The following is a 21,030-nucleotide window of genomic DNA, read 5'->3' on the forward strand; positions in this document are numbered from 1 at the left end:
ATACTTACTGTCCGTACAGTGTTTGCCGGTGTACCCTGCAGCACAGACACACTCTCCGGTGGTTGGGTGACAGCTTCCGTCCTTACCACACAAGGGACAGATCTCCTGGCAGCCGGCTCCCCAGCGTCCTGCGGGGCAATCTGCAACATGGGCACAAGAATGGGAAATATTCACAAGCTCAGACCACTAGCGACTTGTTAATTCCTTACACTCGCACAACACAGCTTGTAAATCCTCCCCACCAGCTGGGACAGGAGACAGATTCACAGCTTATGTCAACTGGATGCTTGTTAGAGCTGCAGGGAAAGGAGGAGCGGAGCCCGCTATGGGATACATTTACTAAAGAGAGGTGAGGTTGCCCATAGCAACCAAATCAGATTGGGTCTACCGTTTCTCTATTGCATCCTAGAAAATGATAGACAGAATCTCATTGGTTGCTACGGGCAACATATGTACCGGATGACTCACCGACAGTCGGAATCTGACTTGCATGGGCTATTTTTCCTCGTGGTGTTTATCTCTGTGGGTGGTGGCCAATGCACAGGAATGCGCATGGCTGTAGCCCGGGGCCATACACACGGAGCGTTCCGTGCTTAATTTCTAAGCGATCTAGTCATACTGTATCTCTTACAAATAGGGCTTACATTGCCCCATGTGTATGCCCCATAACGTCAAGGGGGTTATTCAGACCTGATCACCGCTGTGCTAATTTGCAATCCATTCAACTACTGCGCATGCGATCGTAGCACGCACATGTCAGCCAAAATAGTGAAAATATCCAAGTGCGATCCACTCACAATGTGAATGCCAGGAAGCCGGCGTTTGGGAGCAGTAACTGGACATTTTATGGGTGTGTCACAAAAACCGCAGGTGTGCCCGGACGTTTTTAGGGAGGGGCGTGACGACATCTCCGGTCTTGATCAGCCTGGTTATATCGCTGATCACCGGTACACAGACTGGAAAAATCATTGGCTGGTGCATGAATTGCGCATGGATGTGCGACAGGATGGCGAATGGCGATATTTTTGCAGAACATTCACAGATTTGCATGGGGTGGGTTTTCCCTCTGTCTGGGTGGTGGCAATCTCCCCACAAATTTGTAGATCAGCAGCCAGGTCTTATTTCACATCAAATGATATGAAATAAGCACAGCCCAGTAATGCACAGTCTTTGTTACACAGCTCCCTGGGGCTGGATAGGGGGCCAAATGGGCCCAAAAATAATCAAAGAAAGGGGGTGTGTTCTGTACCCTCTGTGGGCATGTACACCCCCTAGACAACTAGCCCCAATGTCTCCCTTACAGGGCTGCCATCACAAAACGTGGGGCCCGGGGCTGACCAAATGGGCAGTGACCCATAGGGCTGGGTGCTACAGCATATGTGGCATATATATATATATATATATATATATATATATATATATATATATATATATATATATATATATGCAGGTCCCATCGCGATCGGGGGCTCTCCTCCTTGCTAGGCTCCAGCAGCTCATGCCACCAGCTACCTAGCAGCTCCCCCTCCTCGCCTGTCAGGCAGAGCCGGTGGTCACTATCGGCTTCTCCATGCGCCTTCCTGCCAGAGATGCTGACAGAGCCACCAGCAGCACCAGCATTATGAATAAGGCTCATGATTGGCTGCCAATCAGGCAGCTCCTATTGGTTGGCGGCTAGTGCCACTGCTACATTCATAATTTGCTAGTGCTGCTGTCCACCACAGTCCGTGTCTCTGGCAGCGCGGTACTAACTACAATGCTGCCATACAGGCTCCTGGGACTAGAAAGGCCCGGGACTCCAGGACCCCTAGACCCCCCCCCCCCCCCGTTGGTGGCCCTGCTCCCTTAGGTCCTGTATGTTCGCAGCCTAGCGAATAGGTAGATGCCGCCTGCCCCGCAAATACCCCCATTTTCGCTTTCACATCCCCTCGCATGTGGCAGCATGGGCAAAAAAAATTCGATAATCGTTGACCATCAAATTATTTTTTTCCCGTTTGCAGATAATTCAGTGTAAAAATTTGTGATCTATATCTGCCAATGTTGCCAGCCGGTAATTATCACGTGGTCATGGTGATCTGCCTATGGTCACAGATCTGGCGCTGTTGTCACATCCGCACCCCCAGGGCCGACCAAGAGAAAACCTGGGCCCTGGTACAACTTCCTGGGGCCCCCACGGACATAGCTCCCCACACACTCTGTGGGACCGTTGTTACGCCACTGCACCCATTACATATTATACCACATGCCATAATGCTCATTACATATTATGCCACACATCATAGTGGGAAGTACACATTGCCATACACCGTAGTACCTATTTTTTGCCACATGCCATAATGCCCATTACACGTTATTCACACACCATAATGCTCATTGCAAATTAGTGGATTAACATGATCATTGCCATGGGATTAACCTGCTCTGCCAGGGGTTAACATGCTCATTGCCATGGATTTACATGCTCTGACATGGTTTACATGCTTTGCCAAGGGTTAACATGGTCGTTGTCATGAAGTTACAGTACATGCTTTGCCAGGGGTTACATGCTGACTTCCAGAGTTGGATCTCAGCCCCAGCAGCATGCAGGGAGGCAGCAGACACAGAGCAACCAGCCAACCACCTTCCACCTTGGAACACAGTGACCTGGACATGAGTGGGGAACCAGGTCTGGGACTGCTGGGCTGGAGATATGGCACTAGCACCTGCTGCTGCTGGTGGCGGTTGGGGTGGGAATGTGGGAAGCTGGATGGGCTGGATTCTGCGGAGAGGGCGGTACTCCAGTGGGAGTTGGCCTCTCTCTGACCCAGTTCCTCCCGGCACCCAGGAGCTACCTACCTTAAGTATCCTCCAGTCGCCGAGCCAAGGTAACCTCCCAAGTTACGCCCTGGAGCTGGAGAGTGGAACATCACTCAGAAGGACCTCTGTAATGCTGCTGCCCCCATGCCGGCCCAAGTCTGCCCACATCCGCACTCCCAATGCCGCTGCTGAACAGCTGACTCCGGCGCACTCAGACCCGGCGCACTCGCCACCAAATAAATGGAAAAAAACTGTGTGTCCAGACCAGAGCCCCCCTGACAGACCCGGGCCCGGGTAAACCCTACCTCCCCCCCCTCTCGGCACCCCTGCGCACCACTAGTATCTAGCCCCACAGCACTCTCTACCTAAAAAATTATATATTTGGGATGCAAACAAAGGTTAGCCAAGGCCAACAGAAAAGCGTTTCTTCCCATTAGAAACAGATGACAAGACGGGAACGGTGTCATTGCAAAACATTTAGAAAATTGTTCTATTACTCCGATGAAAAGCGATCAGCGAGACGCTCAGAAAAGAATCTTTTATCATATTAATACGTCTCTACGACGGAACACCTGCACTTCAATGGCTGTTTAACGCAATGTCATATCGCTCTTAAACTAGACTCACAATTACATCCCTCTCTTGGGGCTGACATATGCACGGAGCCTATTTATCATTAACTAAATAACGTACGTGCGCCTCTGCAGATAAATGGTATTAGGAAGGTTCCTTGTCCTCTACCAAAGAGTAACTCCCCATAAAACGTGGGAGAAAGAAACGCTGCTCCTCAGTAAATCATCTCTAAGAGCACTTCACACACAGCCTCGTGTCCCAGTGCGGATTCTCTGCTGAAATGGATGATGCTATGAAACCGCCACATTCATCTGCGGGACACAATAGAGGACTTACACTGAATAAATGCTTGGTTTGGGGCTCACACCTTTTGTCGTAGCCCTGTTTTATTGCTATATTTGTTATTCCAGTCTCCGTAAATAAATCGGTTTACCGTAAGTTCATTAAAATGCATCGGATCGCCTAAAGCGGAGCAAATCATAGAGTATACATAGAAGTAAAATATTAGCGCATACGGATACGAAGATCTATAGTGCTCTTACCACTGTCGCAATAATTGATAGGCGGTTTTACAGGCCAATGGATATCAGCATCATTGAGGCAGAGTTATTGTTCTTGGAGATGATGGTTTAACATCAGGGCGCTGATTTATTAAATCGGCGTTGTTGTAACAACGTGAAAATGCGTAAAAAAAAAAAGTAATGTAATCCAATCGGATCTCTCCCAACTTCTCCCTACATGTACAGAGGGGGATGTGGTCATTCGGTCGACAGTCAAAAGATCGACCACTATTGGCCGACGGAAAAAAGGTCAACATGTGAAAAAGGTCGACCCAGTGAAATGGGCGACAGAAGCAAAAGTTGACAGTTTTTTCACGTTTTTGTTTTTTATTTTTAAAGGACTTGTTCATATTTTACCATAACAGTGGGTGGACACTTATACAGTATCCATGTCAACCTACGTTGACAGACACAAAATAAACTCATGTTGTCCGGTTTCATGACCTTTTGCTTGTGTTGAACGTTCGACCATGTCGACCTTTTCCATGACAACCTTTTTACTGTGCAAATTAATAACACCAAACACAATCTGGTGACATAAAGTAATGTGAATCTTTACAATAAGTACTTTATGTAGGTCACCCCCTCACCTTCAGTGCAGTCTGATCCGGTCTTGCCGGCTGGGCAAATGCACGTCCCATTTATGTGATTACAGGGCGCTCCGCCACAGGAACACGCCCTCTCGCAGTTCAGTCCATATGTTCCTGCCGGACACGCTGCAACGTTGCAGGGAAACACAAAACAGGCATGTTAACATACAAAACCGCAAGTACAACGTCAGAAACAGGACAACTATCACCCCATGCCTCAGCTATACCTCGCCTCACGCCTCAGCAAATACCTCGCCTCATGCCTCAGCAAATACCTCGCCTCATGCCTCAGCAATACCTAGCCTCATGCCTCAGCAAATACCTTGCCTCATGCCTCAGCAAATACCTTGCCTCATGCCTCAGCAAATACCTCACCTCATGCCTCAGCAAATACCTCGCCTCATGCCTCAGCAAATACCTCGCCTCATGCCTCAGCAAATACCTCGCCTCATGCCTCAGCAAATACCTCGCCTCATGCCTCAGCAAATACCTCGCCTCATGCCTCAGCAAATACCTCGCCTCATGCCTCAGCAAATACCTCGCCTCATGCCTCAGCAAATACCTCGCCTCATGCCTCAGCAAATACCTCGCCTCAGCGTTACCACCAGCTCCTAGTATAGCAACAGGCTGCGGTGTTTGTAAATACGGACCCCACACTGTGCCATTGATGGAGGCGCTTTAACCTTATATCTTGCACCAGAAACAATAATGTATTCTGAAACAAATAAGCATTGAGGTATTAACCAATAACCTCAACATATTCCTCTGAATACAATCAAGTGTGTCCTGTGGCGATTTATAATTGAATATATTCGGGAGTGAGATGTATAACAGATTACGGGGGGTGGAACATCTCATCAGTAAGAGTATTGCTCACCTCAGATCCGACACAATTAGCCCCTAAAGACTTTATTAGATACTTTCACAACTTAGTAATTAAAAAAAAAAAGTTTGGGTTTAGTTTTGCTGCCGGGTCTATGTTAACAAAATGGATAAAGCATTTTAATTAAATTGGCATTATACTGAGCAAAGTGTAACATACATATAATCAATATTACCTCACAGAGCTATAAAGAATGATTTGCTAAACTTCACTAGAAAACTTTCCTCATCCATCTGTTTACAATTCTTGGTCTATTCCACGGATCTGTACTAAGCGGTGGCTGTCGAGGGGGCCATTATTAATCACCGGGTACTGTATTTGGGATGCTATTGCAAAACATGTCCTTGCTCCGGGCACCATGGCACCTAGCTACACCGCTGCATGCAATGCGATTTCACTCAGGGTGCAGTAAATAAATTAACTACTGAGCGTACGTAGGAAATCTGGGCGCCCTGCTAGGAAACAAGTACCTTTTTTTTATATAGAGAGGGACCCTCCCTGGTAATGCATGCATGATTGGTAGACTCATGCATGCTCTTTGCGTTCTGCTGGGTTCAATAGTGATTGCTTTAGACTTCACAGGGATAGACCTGTCTGGGTCCATGTCCTGAGATCCAGAACACGATAAATTTCCAGTCTATGTCTATGTGATGGGGGAGCCCTGTTACCTTGTTCACAGTCTTCCCCCTGGTAGCCTTCTGGACACAGCGTCAGGCATCTCCCAGTTGTGTGGTCACAGGATACGCTGTGTCGGCAGGTACATTTACTCCTGCAGCCGACGCCATAAAATCCAGCATCACATTCTAGTAATAGAAAGAAACTGTTAATAAACCAAGTCCCCGACCTCACTGTTCCTCTGTACAGTTCTACACCACAGAGATGACTTTCCAATCCCCAGAAGCACAAAACGGCGACATTGACATCGCTGACGAAGGTAGACTGCTGTATCTACGTATATTTATCTGCCCCTGACCATTCCAAGAGAAGGAGTCTGGCACGTACGTAGCCAGCAGAGGTAGTGCCATGAACAGATTGGCTGTCTGTACGTAATACTGATACCTGCATTCAGTTTCTGGGTCATTTTAAGTTTAGGAATTATTATTTTTTGGAAACCTAATCGTAGCTGTAATTGGGGCAGGTTGCCAAATACAAGTCACTGACTGGTTTTGTTTGTTCCAGTATAAAGATTCTCCTATTTTTTAGCTACTGTGTGGAAACAATGCACCAGCTTCTACAGATCATTATCTGTCACAACAATTACCCAGCAGTGTTCAGGTGACATGTACGCTAAATCCTATGCTGTCCTGTGTCCACACCGGATAGATTTCTTCCGGTTATATGGCATTAGTGTACAATATATACCATTACATCCGTGAGTGTACACTATCTACTGCTACATCCGCGAGTGTACACCATCTACTGCTACATACGTGAGTGTACACTATCTCCTACTACTACATCGGTGAGTGTACAGTATCTATTGCTACATCTGCCGGTATACACTATCTACTGCTACATCCGCGGGTGTACACTATCTGCTGCTACATCCGTAGGTATACACTATCTGCTTCTACATCCGCAGGTGTACACTATCTACTGTTACATCCATGAGTGTACACCAGGCATGTCCAAACTCTGGCCCTCCAGCTGTAGTGAAACTACACACCCCAGCATGCCTTGTCATAGTTTTAGCATTCCCTAATAGCAAAACTGTGGTAAGGCATGATGGGACTCGTAGTTTCACAACAGCTGGAGGGCCATAGTTTGGACATGCCTGGTGTACACCATCTACTGCTACATCTGTGAGTATACACTATCTACTGCTACATCCACGAGTGCACACCATCTACTGCTACATCCGCAAGTATACACCATCTACTGCTACATCCACGAGTGTACACCATCTACTGCTACACCCGCAAGTATACACCATCTACTGCTACACCCGCAGTATACACTATCTACTGCTACATCCGTGAGTATACACGATCTACTGCTACATCCACGAGTGTACACCATCTACTGCTACACCCGCAAGTATACACCATCTACTGCTACACCCGCAGTATAAACTATCTACTGCTACATCTGTGAGTGTACACCATCTACTGCTACACCCGCAGTATACACTATCTACTGCTACATCCGTGAGTGTACATGATCTACTGCTACATCCATGAGTGTACACTCTCTCCTACTATTACATCCGTGAGTGTACACCATCTACTGCTACATCAGTAAGTGTACACCATCTACTGCTACATCCGTGAGTGTACACCATCTACTGCTACATCCGTGAGTGTACACCATCTACTGCTACATCCGTGAGTGTACACCATCTACTGCTACATCCGTGAGTGTACACCATCTACTGCTACATCCGTGAGTGTACACCATCTACTGCTACATCCGTGAGTGTACACCATCTACTGCTACATCCGTGAGTGTACACCATCTACTGCTACATCAGTGAGTGCACACCATCTTTTGCTACATCCGTGAGTGTACACCATCTTCTGCTACATCTGTGATTGTACACCATCTACTGCTACATCTGCGAGTGTACACTCTCTCCTACTATTACATCCGTGAGTGTACACCATCTACTGCTACATCCGTGAGTGTACACCATCTACTGCTACATCCGTGAGTGTACACTATCTACTGCTACATCCGTGAGTGTACACCATCTACTGCTACATACGTGAGTGTACACCATCTACTGCTACATCCGTGAGTGTACACCATCTACTGCTACATCCGTGAGTGTACACCATCTACTGCTACATCCGTGAGTGTACACCATCTACTGCTACATCCGTGAGTGCACACCATCTATTGCTACATCCGTGAGTGCACACCATCTACTGCTACATCCGTGAGTGTACACCATCTGCTGCTACATCTGTGATTGTACACTATCTACTACGATATATGTAAGTACTGTATATACTATATACATGATTATACACCATATACTATATTTGTGAGTACATACTATATCCGTAAGTACTGTATACACTATATACATGATTATACACCAGTGTACAGTATATCTGTGAGTGTACACTTTAATGACTGTGTCTATAGGTTTAACGTGTAGTTTACTGCAAGCATAACGAACTTTAGAGCGGAAGCATTTAAATAGTTTTTTTAAACAGAAGAGTAATTATCTGTAAACATCGTCCTATTACAGGAATGTAAATAAAACAATGTAATGCACATTTCCTGTACGTCAGAATGATCAATTTGTTTTTTTTTCCAGAATACAGAGACTGATGCGTGTCATTACACATGATTATTCAAGAAGGGCCCACATAGCCGGTAGGTAACCATACTGGCAAGTGAGCAATCATACTTCTATCAGCTCAAAAAAAAAGTTTCTGAAAACCAGAAAACAAGGGGTTATTGCCACAATTAATAATAGTAATTATACTAGACAGTAGCTTTGCAGAGACAGACTTAATTAGCTGGGTCATACATTTTTTGTACTGCTTAAAATTATGTGTAAATAGATTAACAAATATCTCTATGCAAGTTAATGTTGCATGTCTGGAACTAAGCAAAAATGGCCGCTCCACCATCTTGTTGTCCGTTAAAAAACAAAAACACAAATTTGTGACATCAGACATACTTTGACATCAGACATACTTGCTTGGCAGGATGCTCCATAGTATCCCGGCTTACAGGTACACACCCCATCTTTTTTACCACACTCCAGGGTGTTGCTCTGCACGCAGGTACATTCTCTTGAGCACCCAGGCCCATGCGTCCATTTTGGGCAAACTAAAAAAGCAGATGCAATTTATGGTTAATTAGTTGACAAAAATGCAATTTGTGAGGTAATGTACCAAAGTGTACTAGTGCATCACACACACGGAGCTGCTGTCAGCCATTACAGGCTGGCTGACCTACAGTAATCGCTGTGATATTTAATGTCACACATTCTCATGCAGCACGGATGGTGTAATGGTTAGCATCACTGCCTCACAGCGCTGAGGTCATGGGTTTGATTCCCATTATGGCTCTAACTGTGCGGAGATTGTATATTCTCCCCGTACTTGCGTGGGTTTCCTCCGGGTACTCCGGTTTCCTCCCACAATCCAAAAATATACTGGTAGGTTAATTGGCTTCCAACAAAAATTAACCCTAGAATGTCTGTGTGTGCATGTACATGTGGTAGGGAATATAGATTGTAAGCTCCACTGGGGCAGGGACTGATGTGAATGTTCAACTATACTCTGTAAAGCGCTGCGGACTATGTGTGCGCTATATAAGAAACTGTTAACAAATAATAAATAAATGACTTCTGGTGCAGCTGATAAAATGGCCGCCTGCTTCTGTGTAATGGATGGGTTCATTATAAAGGGGGATAAAAGGAAGCTTAATTTCTGGACATAGTGAGCAAAATAGTAACAGAACAAAGACATCTAACATTCTGATAAGCCAAACTGGGTTTTTTAATCTCAAATGAAATAAAAATATACTGAACTATGCCTTTGAGGCAACAAGCACAAGGGAGACTGTATACACAAAGTTAAATAAATTATTCTGAATAGGGCTGAGTGTCATGGAGATTCCCCCGTGTAGTAGAACATGCAGTACGCTCCCTCACCTAAGTGACAATAGCGGCCATAGAGACCGGCGTCACACAGACAGGCTCCGTGGGTCTTGTGGCATCTCCCCTTGTGGGCGCAGTTACACTTCTTCTTACAGTTCTTTCCAAAATATCCTTTTGGGCAACCTAGAATGAAAGGAATAACTTCTGAATGCTAAGTGATCAATTGTCTTCATTCTGGTGTGTACTGTCTGCACGGAACGAAATGCACTGTGAGGAACGCCGGACAAGGCTAGGCAACGGGCGTCATTATTATTGCTCTCAGAGTTTCTCTGTTGCATGAAAACAGTCGGTTGGCATTCAAATTCCATTATGCATTGGCTAAACCTGACCTTAACAAGCACAATGTGCGCAAAAAGAATAAACATCAACTGCATATCTCCCCATGATCTCCTGTCATTTTATATGAAAGATCTGGTGCAATATGACAATTGAATACAGCCCATTGACTGCTGTAGTCTGTCCAGCCATGATATAAGTGGTCCTTCAGTGTGTTCAATGAGTGGTAATTGGGCCATCTTACCAGCATTGTAGGCCCTGGGCATAGCAAAGAACTGGGGACCATACACACACGCAATCATGGGAACCATTTATAAAATATCAGAATACACCCTTCCTGCGGTCCTGTGTGGTCTCTCCACTTGCTTCCTTACAGTGACTTACTGTCAGAACTCTGATTGGTGTATTGCTCCAGCCAATCACCGATCAGCATGCTGACAGCCACTCACAGAATTTTTGATTGGGTGTGAACAGTGATTTCTTTGCGTTAATTAGTAGCAGGGATTATTTGCCAAAATGTCACCCTGATCAGTGCACCCATGCTGTCGGCAGGGTACCTACCATCTTCGCAGAACTCCCCACTCACTCCTTGGGGGCAGCGGCATCGGCCGGTAATGGGGTCACACGTCCCTCCGTTCTTACAATTACAATTCAGGCTGCAGTTCAGGCCGTATGTGCCTTCAGGACAAGCTACATCCCAAAGGGGAAAATAAAATCAGAGATTAACGTCAATAAATCAACAGTGTACGGTGATAGGTCTAATTCATCCAGCATGTAATCTGTTCCTGTAATCTGGTCCCTTTAATACACTGTTTATAGAACCTTCAGTACAAGGAAAGGGTTCATTTATCAAAGTTTGCAAACAGAAAACATAACTCCTGCAGCTTCCTTCAGTATAAATAAATACTGCCATACGGGAGAAGATAGAAGCGGCACAGCATGGTGACTATAGATGAAGGTGCCCCTCCCCCCCCCCCTCCCTCTATGTACAGGATGCAATGTAAACTGCAAATTAAAGGACATGGGGGAGTAAGACAGAAACAGCCTGCAGAGCTTCAGTCATTTACCTACAACAGGCACAAACACACAAACTGGGATTATTTATTCAGAGACCAATTAATGTACAGGGGCGCACCTTGGGCGGGTTTCCAGTTGCCCAGAATCTCCTAATCACTGGATTGTACAGCTTCTAGAAAACTTCAGCATTAAACGAACACATGGATTACATTCTAGGACACATAGGGTCCTGAGTTTGGCGAGTCCTTCCAGGTGAGTGGACAGTTCTACCAAGTGGGGGGGGGGTTTGAAGAGAGAGAGAGAGCGAGAGCGCGCGAGAGAGAGAGAGAGAGAGAGAGAGAGATGTATATATTGTATTTAGAAAGAAAGTTATCTAATGGAAAGTACATTTTGGCCCAGATCAGGTCCCAATGATGTCATATTTAATTAGAGGTTCAGAGTTCCTGCTGAAAAACAGCCACACTAGTTTGGAGTAGTTCTATTCTTGGACCTCCCCCCGTGACCTCCCAGAGGGCTCCATTAAAAAGTCAGACTTGACTCTAAGACTCCATTGACCTAGGAATGGCGCTGACCACGAAATCCTATAGATTGTAAGCTTGTGAGCAGGGCCCTTCTACTGTTTTGACTGTATCTACCCAGTTTTATCACTGTTTCCAACTGTAGTGCAATGGAATTTGAGGGTTGCCTACCCGCCCACATTTAGCGTGAGTCTCCCGGGAATACCCCAGATACTCCCGTTTTTTTTTTTAGCTGCATAGCAATAAACTGTGACTGCCCACGCGCCAGTCACGAAGTGCCAGGACGGGTTCTGTAAGAGCGTCATGGCGTTGCGGCAGTCCTGTTAAATGCCAGCCGCGGCGTGTCTCTGTGTGTTCTGGCTGCAGCTTTGACACGCAGTGGCAACACACCACGGAGAGTGGGAGTGGCCTCAGGAGAGGGAGCAATGACCTAAAACATGATGTCAGACTGTGACACATCCCCTGTCCCATCAGCAACCCTGCCCCCTTGCCTCACTGAACTGGCTACCTTCTCTCAGAGTGGGCAGCCAGAAAGTAGGCAACCATGAATTTGAGTAGTGTAGACTTAGCTTATTAAGGTATTGCCTGACATACAAAGGAATTTTGTAGCCTGGGATTCATTTCCAGCCTGGGCCCCGCCTCCTCTACCCACCTGACTTGCTGTAACCTGGCTCCTGCTTCCCCATTTCCTCTTCCGCTGAGCTGCAGGCGGAAGCGCAGGCTTCTTCAACTCAGGATGCTGGCGGCCAATTAAAATGCAGCACCGGCTGCTGAGCCAATCAGAGCTCGCGTACCGGCAGCTGCTCCAATTGGCTGCCGGTACACGAGCTCTGATTGGCTCAAAAGCCAGTGCAGCATTTTAATTGGCCACCGGCGTCCTGGGATGAATAAGCCTGCGCTCAGGGACTTGCTTTGTTCAGCGCAATGTGTGCAGCGTAGCGGAGGCAGTCGGGGGTTGCAGTGGGCAAAATGAGATGCTCGGGCCCTTCCAGAGGCCGAGTCCCGAGACAGCTGAACCCACAGCACCCCCCTATTGGTGGTTCTGATTGTCACAGCTCAAAGTGAAAGTACATTGCAGAACCTGTCATTTTGATGGGCTTTTAATTAGTTATTATTTTTATTTTGTTCTTGTCCCCTACCATAGAAGAGCTCGTTGTCTGAGACCACGTCCCCAGGTGGCCTTATTGTGGGCATCTCCCTACTGGCTTACAGTAGGTATAAGGAGAGACAAAGAGCAGCCTGGCCGTGTTGCACAGGGCTACAGTAAGTGACAGGAAGCCCTGTAGTAATAAGGGGAATTGGTCCTGTAAGGAATACAAGAACTGAGCATCTGGAAATCATTTATGAAGAATCCATGCTCTACCTTGGAAACATCTTATTTTCTGCAGGAAGCACGTTAGCGCTTATAAGACAACAAAATATGTTCACGCTAAACTTACTGTAATTTGTTGCGAATTCTGCCAATTATTTCAAATACGCAATTATGTTTGCTTAGAACACAAATATACAGCGCTCGGCAACATGAACCGGGACAATCACAGCAAACACGTGTCTTAGGAATTCACTTATGATTGATGAGTTTGCTATGTGGAACAAGAGTCAGGCACAATGCTAATGGGCCGAGGTATGTTCTCCTGCAGTCTATTGCGAAATACTTCCATCCTCTTCCGCACTAAGCCGAATAGTAACTTACTTATTTTTAAGCAGAATAAAACCATTAAATGTAAACGTCATAAAAACGCTCCCGTGAACTAGCAGTGATTGGCCTTTAAGGTTACTACCAGGAAAATGGCATTATGCTGATGTAACACAAATATCAAGAGGAATTTGAACATTCCAGGTCCTGACCTGTAGAGTAGCAAAAGTCTTATCACAACTTTATATCATACATAATCTAGACTGGAGGCACCAATGAGACAGGTCCTGCCATCGCCAATGTGGACACATGGACAGATCTTATGGGACGGAACTAGCCAACTTGGTCACATCTCAGTGTTGACTTCCAAGGAGACCAAGGCCATCAAGCTCGACCTGCTCAGTACCTCCAAAGCGGAGTTTCCCCTTATAAAATGGCCACTCCCAATACAACACCTTATTGAGGTCTTGTAATAATCTGAACCTTGCTTTGCTTCATTGGTTTCTGCTTTTGATATATCTTTATACATTTATATTTCCATATTTATATTTTATACATATACAGTATATTACATATATTATACTGTATGTGTTACATTCATACATCTATCGGGTATGGGTTACAGGGTCAAACAATGAAGGTCAACATAGCTTAGGTCAATTCATGAAATAGATCGACAGGATCAGAAGGTCGGCACAAGCATTCAGTTGACAATGGGAATGCCGACATGAGTTTTTCACATATTTTTTGTCTCAATTTTCGACATTAGTTGACATTGGCACCATATGTGTCCCCTCCCATGGCAGGCATGCCATGCTTTGGTCACAGTGCCTCCCTGCACTCGGCTCACTATTGTCCTTCCATGCTCTAGTGCAGCGGTTCTCAAACTGTGGGTCCTGACCCCAAAGTGGGTCCCGACTCCATGTTACTGGCCATCAGGCTGATGACTTTGCTAATCTCAGTCAGTGATTCAAGGAGTCTGGAAAATCTGTTGAATGGTCGGTTACTTCAGACTCCTCCCATCAGTTTGTGCATCCACAATGCTGCCATGTATGTGCTGTCTGCTGACCACACATGTGATGTGATGACCTTCTGTAGTCACTTGCTGGGGTCCTGTCATTATTTTTATTGTCTGATGGGGTCCCAGAGCAAATAGATTGAGGATCCCTGCCCTAGTGGATGGGGGGGGGGGATGAAATGCCGCCTGGCAGCACGACATAAAAAAAAAATTGTGAAAAACTCAGGTCGACCTAATGCTTGTGTTGACATTCCAACCTGTTCGACCTTAGCCATGTCAAGCTATTTTATGTGTCAACCTTTAGTGGTCGACCTTCATAGTGTCAACCTAACAACCGTATCCCCATCTATATTGTATCTTTGTGCCTTAACACCCTCCGCACTTCCATTTTTCTGAGTCCCTCGCCCACAACCACCTATTAACTTTTCACAAATTCAATAAAGATTACTAATGATAAAAGATACAAAATGTGTCTTGATCGACCTCCAATAGGTACCATAGCAATGTATTAGCAACTAACTACTATCATCTACAAATGATAGATTTGTTTCTTTGTAGGCAAATATTTTACACAGCTCTCAAGATGAAACTGCCAATCTTACACAGTTATTAGCATCCAACAAGTAAGCTTAGAAGTTTCAACTCACAGCTCCCAATAGAAGAATTCCATTTTGTAGTGCCAATACAACTAGTAGCCAATTAGAGACTAGTAGTAGCCAATTAGCCAATTAGAGAATAACATTCAGAGACCTACCTTTAGCCAATCAGAACATTACCACATGAAAAAAAAGGCTGAACTAACCTTTAACCAATCAAGACAATCACAGGTCTAGACTAAGCTGCAGCCAATGAGATTATTCGAGTGTTCACATGAATAGACCAATCAGAGCTCTGAAATTTTGCAATACAAAAACTAACTGCAATAGACACAAGAAGAAAATACACATAAAACTCTCCTCTATAACACATACGTACAACAACCATCATGTTTATTACTAGAATTCTTTCTTAGTCATCTTCGCACAAACAACTTAAAACTGGAGATGGATAAGGCAGCTGAACATGTGAGCAGGTATAAAATTGCTGATTATCATCGTTTTTGGTGACAATAGCTACAATGCCATAAATTAATTGTATTCGAAAATGGCAAAATCATTGCTCCACTCGAAAGAGTTTGAAGAATGACTACAAACAAAATAAGAGGAACCAACTAAAATGTTTTCATTGGAAACGGCAAAAGTTCACAGAATTCCTGGAAACCCGACCTGCAATACCAAAAAGAGACAGCTTCTCTCAATAACACGGTTTGGATCCGGGTCTTGGATCGTACCAGTGGGAAAGCTGAAACTGAACCAGGGTGAAACGTCCTGAAACGTACAACTAAAACTCATTGGCCCTTATTCAGATCTGATCCCAGTACAAACTTGTTCTCAAAATGGGCAAAACCATGTGCACTGCAGGTGGGGCAGATGTAACGTGTATAGAGAGTTAAATTTGGGTGGGGTGTGTTGAAACTGAAATCTAAATTGCAGTGTAAATATAATGCAGCCAGAATTTACCTTGCACAGAAACAAAATAACTCCCACAAATATAAATCTCTTTATACATGTTACATCTGCCCCACCTGCAGTGCACATGGTATTGGCCATTTTGAGAACAAATTTGTACTGAGCTCAGATCTGAATAAGGGCCACTATACACAAAGACTCCCCAGACCAGCTTAAAACATCATTATTTCTATTTTTAACACATGTACAAGTATAAGGAAAGTACTCTGGAAGCAAAGCGAGGTATTAGCTCAACAGAAATTCAGCACTGAACGTAAGAGTGACAAGTCATGCAGCTAAATAGCCAAACCGCAGCAATACAGTGATTATAACCAGCATTGTGCCCAAAGGTCTATAATCGAATAACTTGGCTGCCCCAGGTAGAGCTATTTATCACACAGATGCTGCGGCACTCTCTTACCGAACACTATATGAAATAAATAGCTAGGATTGCCTAGGCAGTTTAATAACTTCTGTAAATACTTACTGTAGCAATGATAATGGAGACCATCAGAATAATGGAGATACAAAACAAACACAAGTATAGAGTAGCATAGAAGCATTTGATAGATGTAAGTAAGAAATAAAGAACAGAAAATACGAGAGAGCAGCTGAGCAGGCCACACAATGCAATATCACAGCTTCAATGGCCCCAAGAGGTTCAGGAAGGCAGAAAATGATCTAACACAAAGGTGGACACACCAGTCCTCGAGGTGGACTAGGAAATGTGACAGTTAGTAAATTAATGCACCTGTGCACCAGCTAGGGCAGGGCTGGGCAATTGCGGCCCCCCAGATGTTGAGGAACTACACATCCCAGGATGCTTTGCATGAGTTTTGCTATGTGGCCATGCTGAAACTGATGCAAGGCATGCTGGGATGTGTAGTTCCTTAACATCTGGAGGGCCGCAATTGCCCAGCCCTGAGCTAGGGGGTCTGGGAAATGTGACAGCTAGTAATGACTGCACCTGTGTACCAGATAGGTGGTCTGGGAAATGTGACAGTTGGTAATGAATGCACCTGTGCACCAGCTAAGTGGTCTGGGAAATGTGACAGCTAGTAATGACTAGACCTGTACACCAGCTAGGTCTGGGAAATGTGACAGCTAGTAATGACTGCACCTGTGTACCAGATAGGTGGTCTGGGAAATCGGATCCGGGATTTTGGTGTAAAAGGGGTATTACTGATGGAACCCTTGCTTTATGTACATTGTGCTACAGCCCCAGTTGGGCAGCCTAAAGCCAAAGTCTCCTTCACACGCCACCAGCATTAGATCCTACATGCTAGTTGTATAACCTTTGTTACATGCACATGGGCAGTATGACTGGGGAGTCCTTGAGCGCTCATACACGTGTGTTTAGAAGTATTAGATGGGGTGGGCTACATGTGTATTAGCCTAGGGCACCTGAACCAGTAATCAGGCCCTGTCTGTGGTTGTAGATATAGAAAGATTGTCCCAAACCATGAGAATCTACAAAGTATATATATATATATCTTTATTGACAATACTTTAAGGTTTCAATTAGGCGTATATGTCTTACTTTGGTTGCAAATGAGGCCGGTCCATCCAGCAGAGCACACACAGCCAACCTCCTTCGTGTTACACGTTCCATCATTCTGGCAGTCATCACATGTCAGCGTGCAGTCCGGGCCAAATGTACCATCAAAGCAAACTAGAACGGTCCAAACAAGTAGAGGTTACCAACAAGTTTCCTGTCATTTATTTCTTTCTTTACAAGACAGAGATGACTGCCCCAGTTTGGGACAAGTGACCCCGCAGAGAGTCCCACTGCCTTCTTCAACATGTAACTGGCAAGCGGCTCCATCTCTTCCTCTACAAGCAGTCAGTCAGCTATCAGACCAATCAGGGGGAGCAGCTGCTGCTGCAAAGGCTCATACTGGTGGCGAGATACGCACCCTATGAAGTTCGACAGTCAAAAGGTCATAATTATATTGTAGCCAAACCCCTATGCCATACAGTATCTACAACTTCAATCCCTAATATAATTCCCCAACACTAACCCCCAAACTAAAGATTGTTCCAGCTAATTTTCCCTTAAACCGCTGTACCCGAATTACCTTGACTATACACAAAGTACTAGAGTAGATGCAGCAGCCATTACTAACCCAGCTGTCAGTGCAGCATTTCTGGATCTCCTCTAGGACCCAGACACTATAAGGACTAAGCCTTCATCCACACGGTGCGATTTGGTCGCTGAGCGATCTTGACTTAATATCGCTCAGCGATAAACCACTGATGACCACAGAGTCACTGAAGGAGAAAGCCGCTGGTCGCAGGAGCATGCTCCTCTGAACAGTACCGGGCTAGTCCGGGGAGCAAGCTCCTAGTGACCGCCGCCCCGTACACCCAGGGATATGGTCGGTCAGGGACCATATCCCCAGCGATATAGGCTAAAATTGCCCCGTGTGTATGGGGCTTAGGTCTTTATCTATAAGAAATAGCAGCCACTGCCGAAGACACCTGTGCTTAGTGATCTGGAAAACATGGACTGCTAAGAGATAGAAACACAGAAGGCTGATTAAGCCTGAGGTGACATAAACCACTGAGGGTTCTCACAGGGTACACTCTGCTGTTGGTCACATGTTATTCTAATGAGGATGGGCACAAGGCCTATCAGAGCAGGGGGAGGGTTTAGACAGGGTAGGAATGATCACGAGTTAGAGTGATCACCCTCTGTCCAAGAAGCCCCACCCACCCTTCCCTATTTCTCTTCTTCTTCGGCGGCGGTAAAGAACGGTCATTCTTTAAGAACTCTGTGTGTGTGTAGGTAGTGGGGTGCACTCTCCCTCGACATCGGTTGTCATGGGCCATGCTTCTGTCCGGGGGATGGCCATCACCACCAGGCCTGGTGGCTGACCAGGGAGAGTGGTCACCAGCGTTGTATGTATGCTTAGTGATCTTTAACCCCACCTTTCCTATAGTGACCGTTCTTTAGTGCCGCCACCATTCATAGTCTTAATTAATTGTTAAAATAAATTTGACATTCTTTTGAAACGCCAGCACTTTGTGTCGTGTCTTTATTTTAAGTTAAGTTAAGTTATGTAAGGTTTAAAGTTAAGTTTGTATTTAGGTGTATCAACCGTCGGGGTGGACCAGGGGGATACCCGATGGTGAGTTTAATTAATTTCCCTGTATTCCCTAAGACTAAGTTACTGTACATGTGATTCCTTTGGATCATTGCCTATACCCTAACAACAGACAAATCGGCTTAGACATGCAGAATAAACAGTAATAACTTAAAAAGTATCATTAAAACCATATGCAGCCGTGTGCCAATGTGTAAGAAAAGGATATCATTTAACATTTAATTAAGCATCGCTTTCCATGTGAGAGGCCAGATTCCTGTTGTGAGCCAACAATGGCTAATTATGCTAATAACGGGGGAAGTGGATAAGTGCTTATGGGTCATTTTGTTATAAGTGAAAACATTCAGCAATAGCAAAATATGTCATGTAGATGGAAGTACAGAAATAATCACGTTGATATTTATTACCGAATGACTCCGAGAGCGTGTGCTCCCCCCTCGCTTCTGCCTCCTCCTCTTCATTGTACTCCTCATCATCATCAAATATTTGGGCAAATTCATCCCTCAATAAGGTAACCTGAGGAAGGGAGTATTCCACCGGGCGGCGCCTGGAATCTGTTTCCTGGAAAGCTGGAGGGGAACACGCAGAAGATAATACAGTAAGAGTGGAATATTATGCCAACATAGAACATGACCTCAGATAAGAACCACTTGGCGCATCTAGTCTGCCCTGTGACATGTACACACTTGCACACTAAGGTTCATTTATTGTTAGGAGACATTTAACCTACCAATATATTTTGGGATAGTGGGGGGGAAGTCAGAGTACCCAGGGGAAACTCACTCAAGCATGGGGAGTAGGGATGCCAATCCCTGGCCATTTTTTCGATCCCAGGATTGAAAAATGCTCAATCCTTGGATTCCCGGATCACAGGATTGGCATTCCTACTTACATAGGTGTCGGGAGCAGGGAAGACAGCAAGGGTGACAGCGGCAGCAGCAGAGTTGGAGGGCGGGCGGCAGAAGCTACATAGAGGAGAGGACGTTGTGGGCGGGACTCAGATGTGTGGTCTGGAGCAGGAATGGGCTGTGTGTCCTGCGCAGCGTGATGGTCAGAGGTCAGGCTGTGCAGGCTGCATCGCTTATACCCGCTCCAGACCGCACTCCGGAAGCAAGTTCTCAGACGCTGCCCGGCATTAGATATGCGCTGCTTGGCAAATCCCAGAATCCAAGTCCAATCCCTGGATTCAAATCCTGGCATTTTTAGGGCCAAATCCCGAGATTGGCCACCGTAAGGTGGAGGATATATACAGTTGATCATTAAACCAGGGGTGGCCAAACCGGTCCTCGAGATCTACCAACTGTTCACGTTTTCCAGACCACCTAGCTGGTGCACAGCTGTAGTCATTACTAACTGTCACATTCCCCAAATCACCTAGCTGGTGCACAGCTGTAGTCATTACTAACTGTCACATTCCCCAAATCACCTAGCTGGTGCACAGCTGTAGTCATTACTAACTGTCACATTCCCCAAATCACCTAGCTGGTGCACAGCTGTAGTCATTAATAACGGTCACATTCCCCAAATCACCTAGCTGGTACACAGGTGCAGTCATTACTAACTGTCACATTCCCCAAATCATCTAGCTGGTGCACAGCTGCAGTCATTACCAACTGTCACATTCCCCAAATCATCTAGCTGGTGCACAGCTGCAGTCATTACCAACTGTCACATTCCCCAAATCACCTAGCTGGTGCACAGGTGTAGTCATTACTAATTGTCACATTCCCCAAATCACCTAGCTGGTACACAGCTGTAGTCATTACTAACTGTCACATAACCCAAATCACCTAGCTGGTGCAAAGCTGTAGTCATTACGATCTGTCACATTCCCCAAATCACCTAGCTGGTGCACAGGTGTAGTCATTACTAACTGTCACATTCCCCA

The 21,030-nt window shown here is 45.5% G+C and overlaps 1 protein-coding gene across 3 annotated transcripts in view; it reads right to left on the reverse strand.

The window, feature by feature from the left end:
• Window positions 1-21,030, reverse strand: part of MEGF6 (multiple EGF like domains 6) — a 372,940-nt gene that overhangs the window by 37,568 nt on the left and 314,342 nt on the right. For all 3 annotated transcript variants that reach the window (XM_083162934.1, XM_083162933.1, XM_083162935.1), the window contains 8 exons: window positions 19,550-19,711; window positions 17,576-17,707; window positions 10,861-10,989; window positions 10,018-10,146; window positions 9,054-9,188; window positions 6,071-6,205; window positions 4,520-4,645; window positions 9-140 (listed from right to left, as the gene is read on the reverse strand). In XM_083162934.1, coding sequence (XP_083019060.1) covers window positions 9-140; window positions 4,520-4,645; window positions 6,071-6,205; window positions 9,054-9,188; window positions 10,018-10,146; window positions 10,861-10,989; window positions 17,576-17,707; window positions 19,550-19,711 — 1,080 coding nt within the window. The remainder of the gene's footprint in view (window positions 1-8; window positions 141-4,519; window positions 4,646-6,070; window positions 6,206-9,053; window positions 9,189-10,017; window positions 10,147-10,860; window positions 10,990-17,575; window positions 17,708-19,549; window positions 19,712-21,030) is intronic.

The sequence above is a fragment of the Crinia signifera genome, chromosome 19 (assembly GCF_055691185.1).
Source record: "Crinia signifera chromosome 19, ASM5569118v1, whole genome shotgun sequence".
NCBI lineage: Eukaryota > Metazoa > Chordata > Amphibia > Anura > Myobatrachidae > Crinia > Crinia signifera.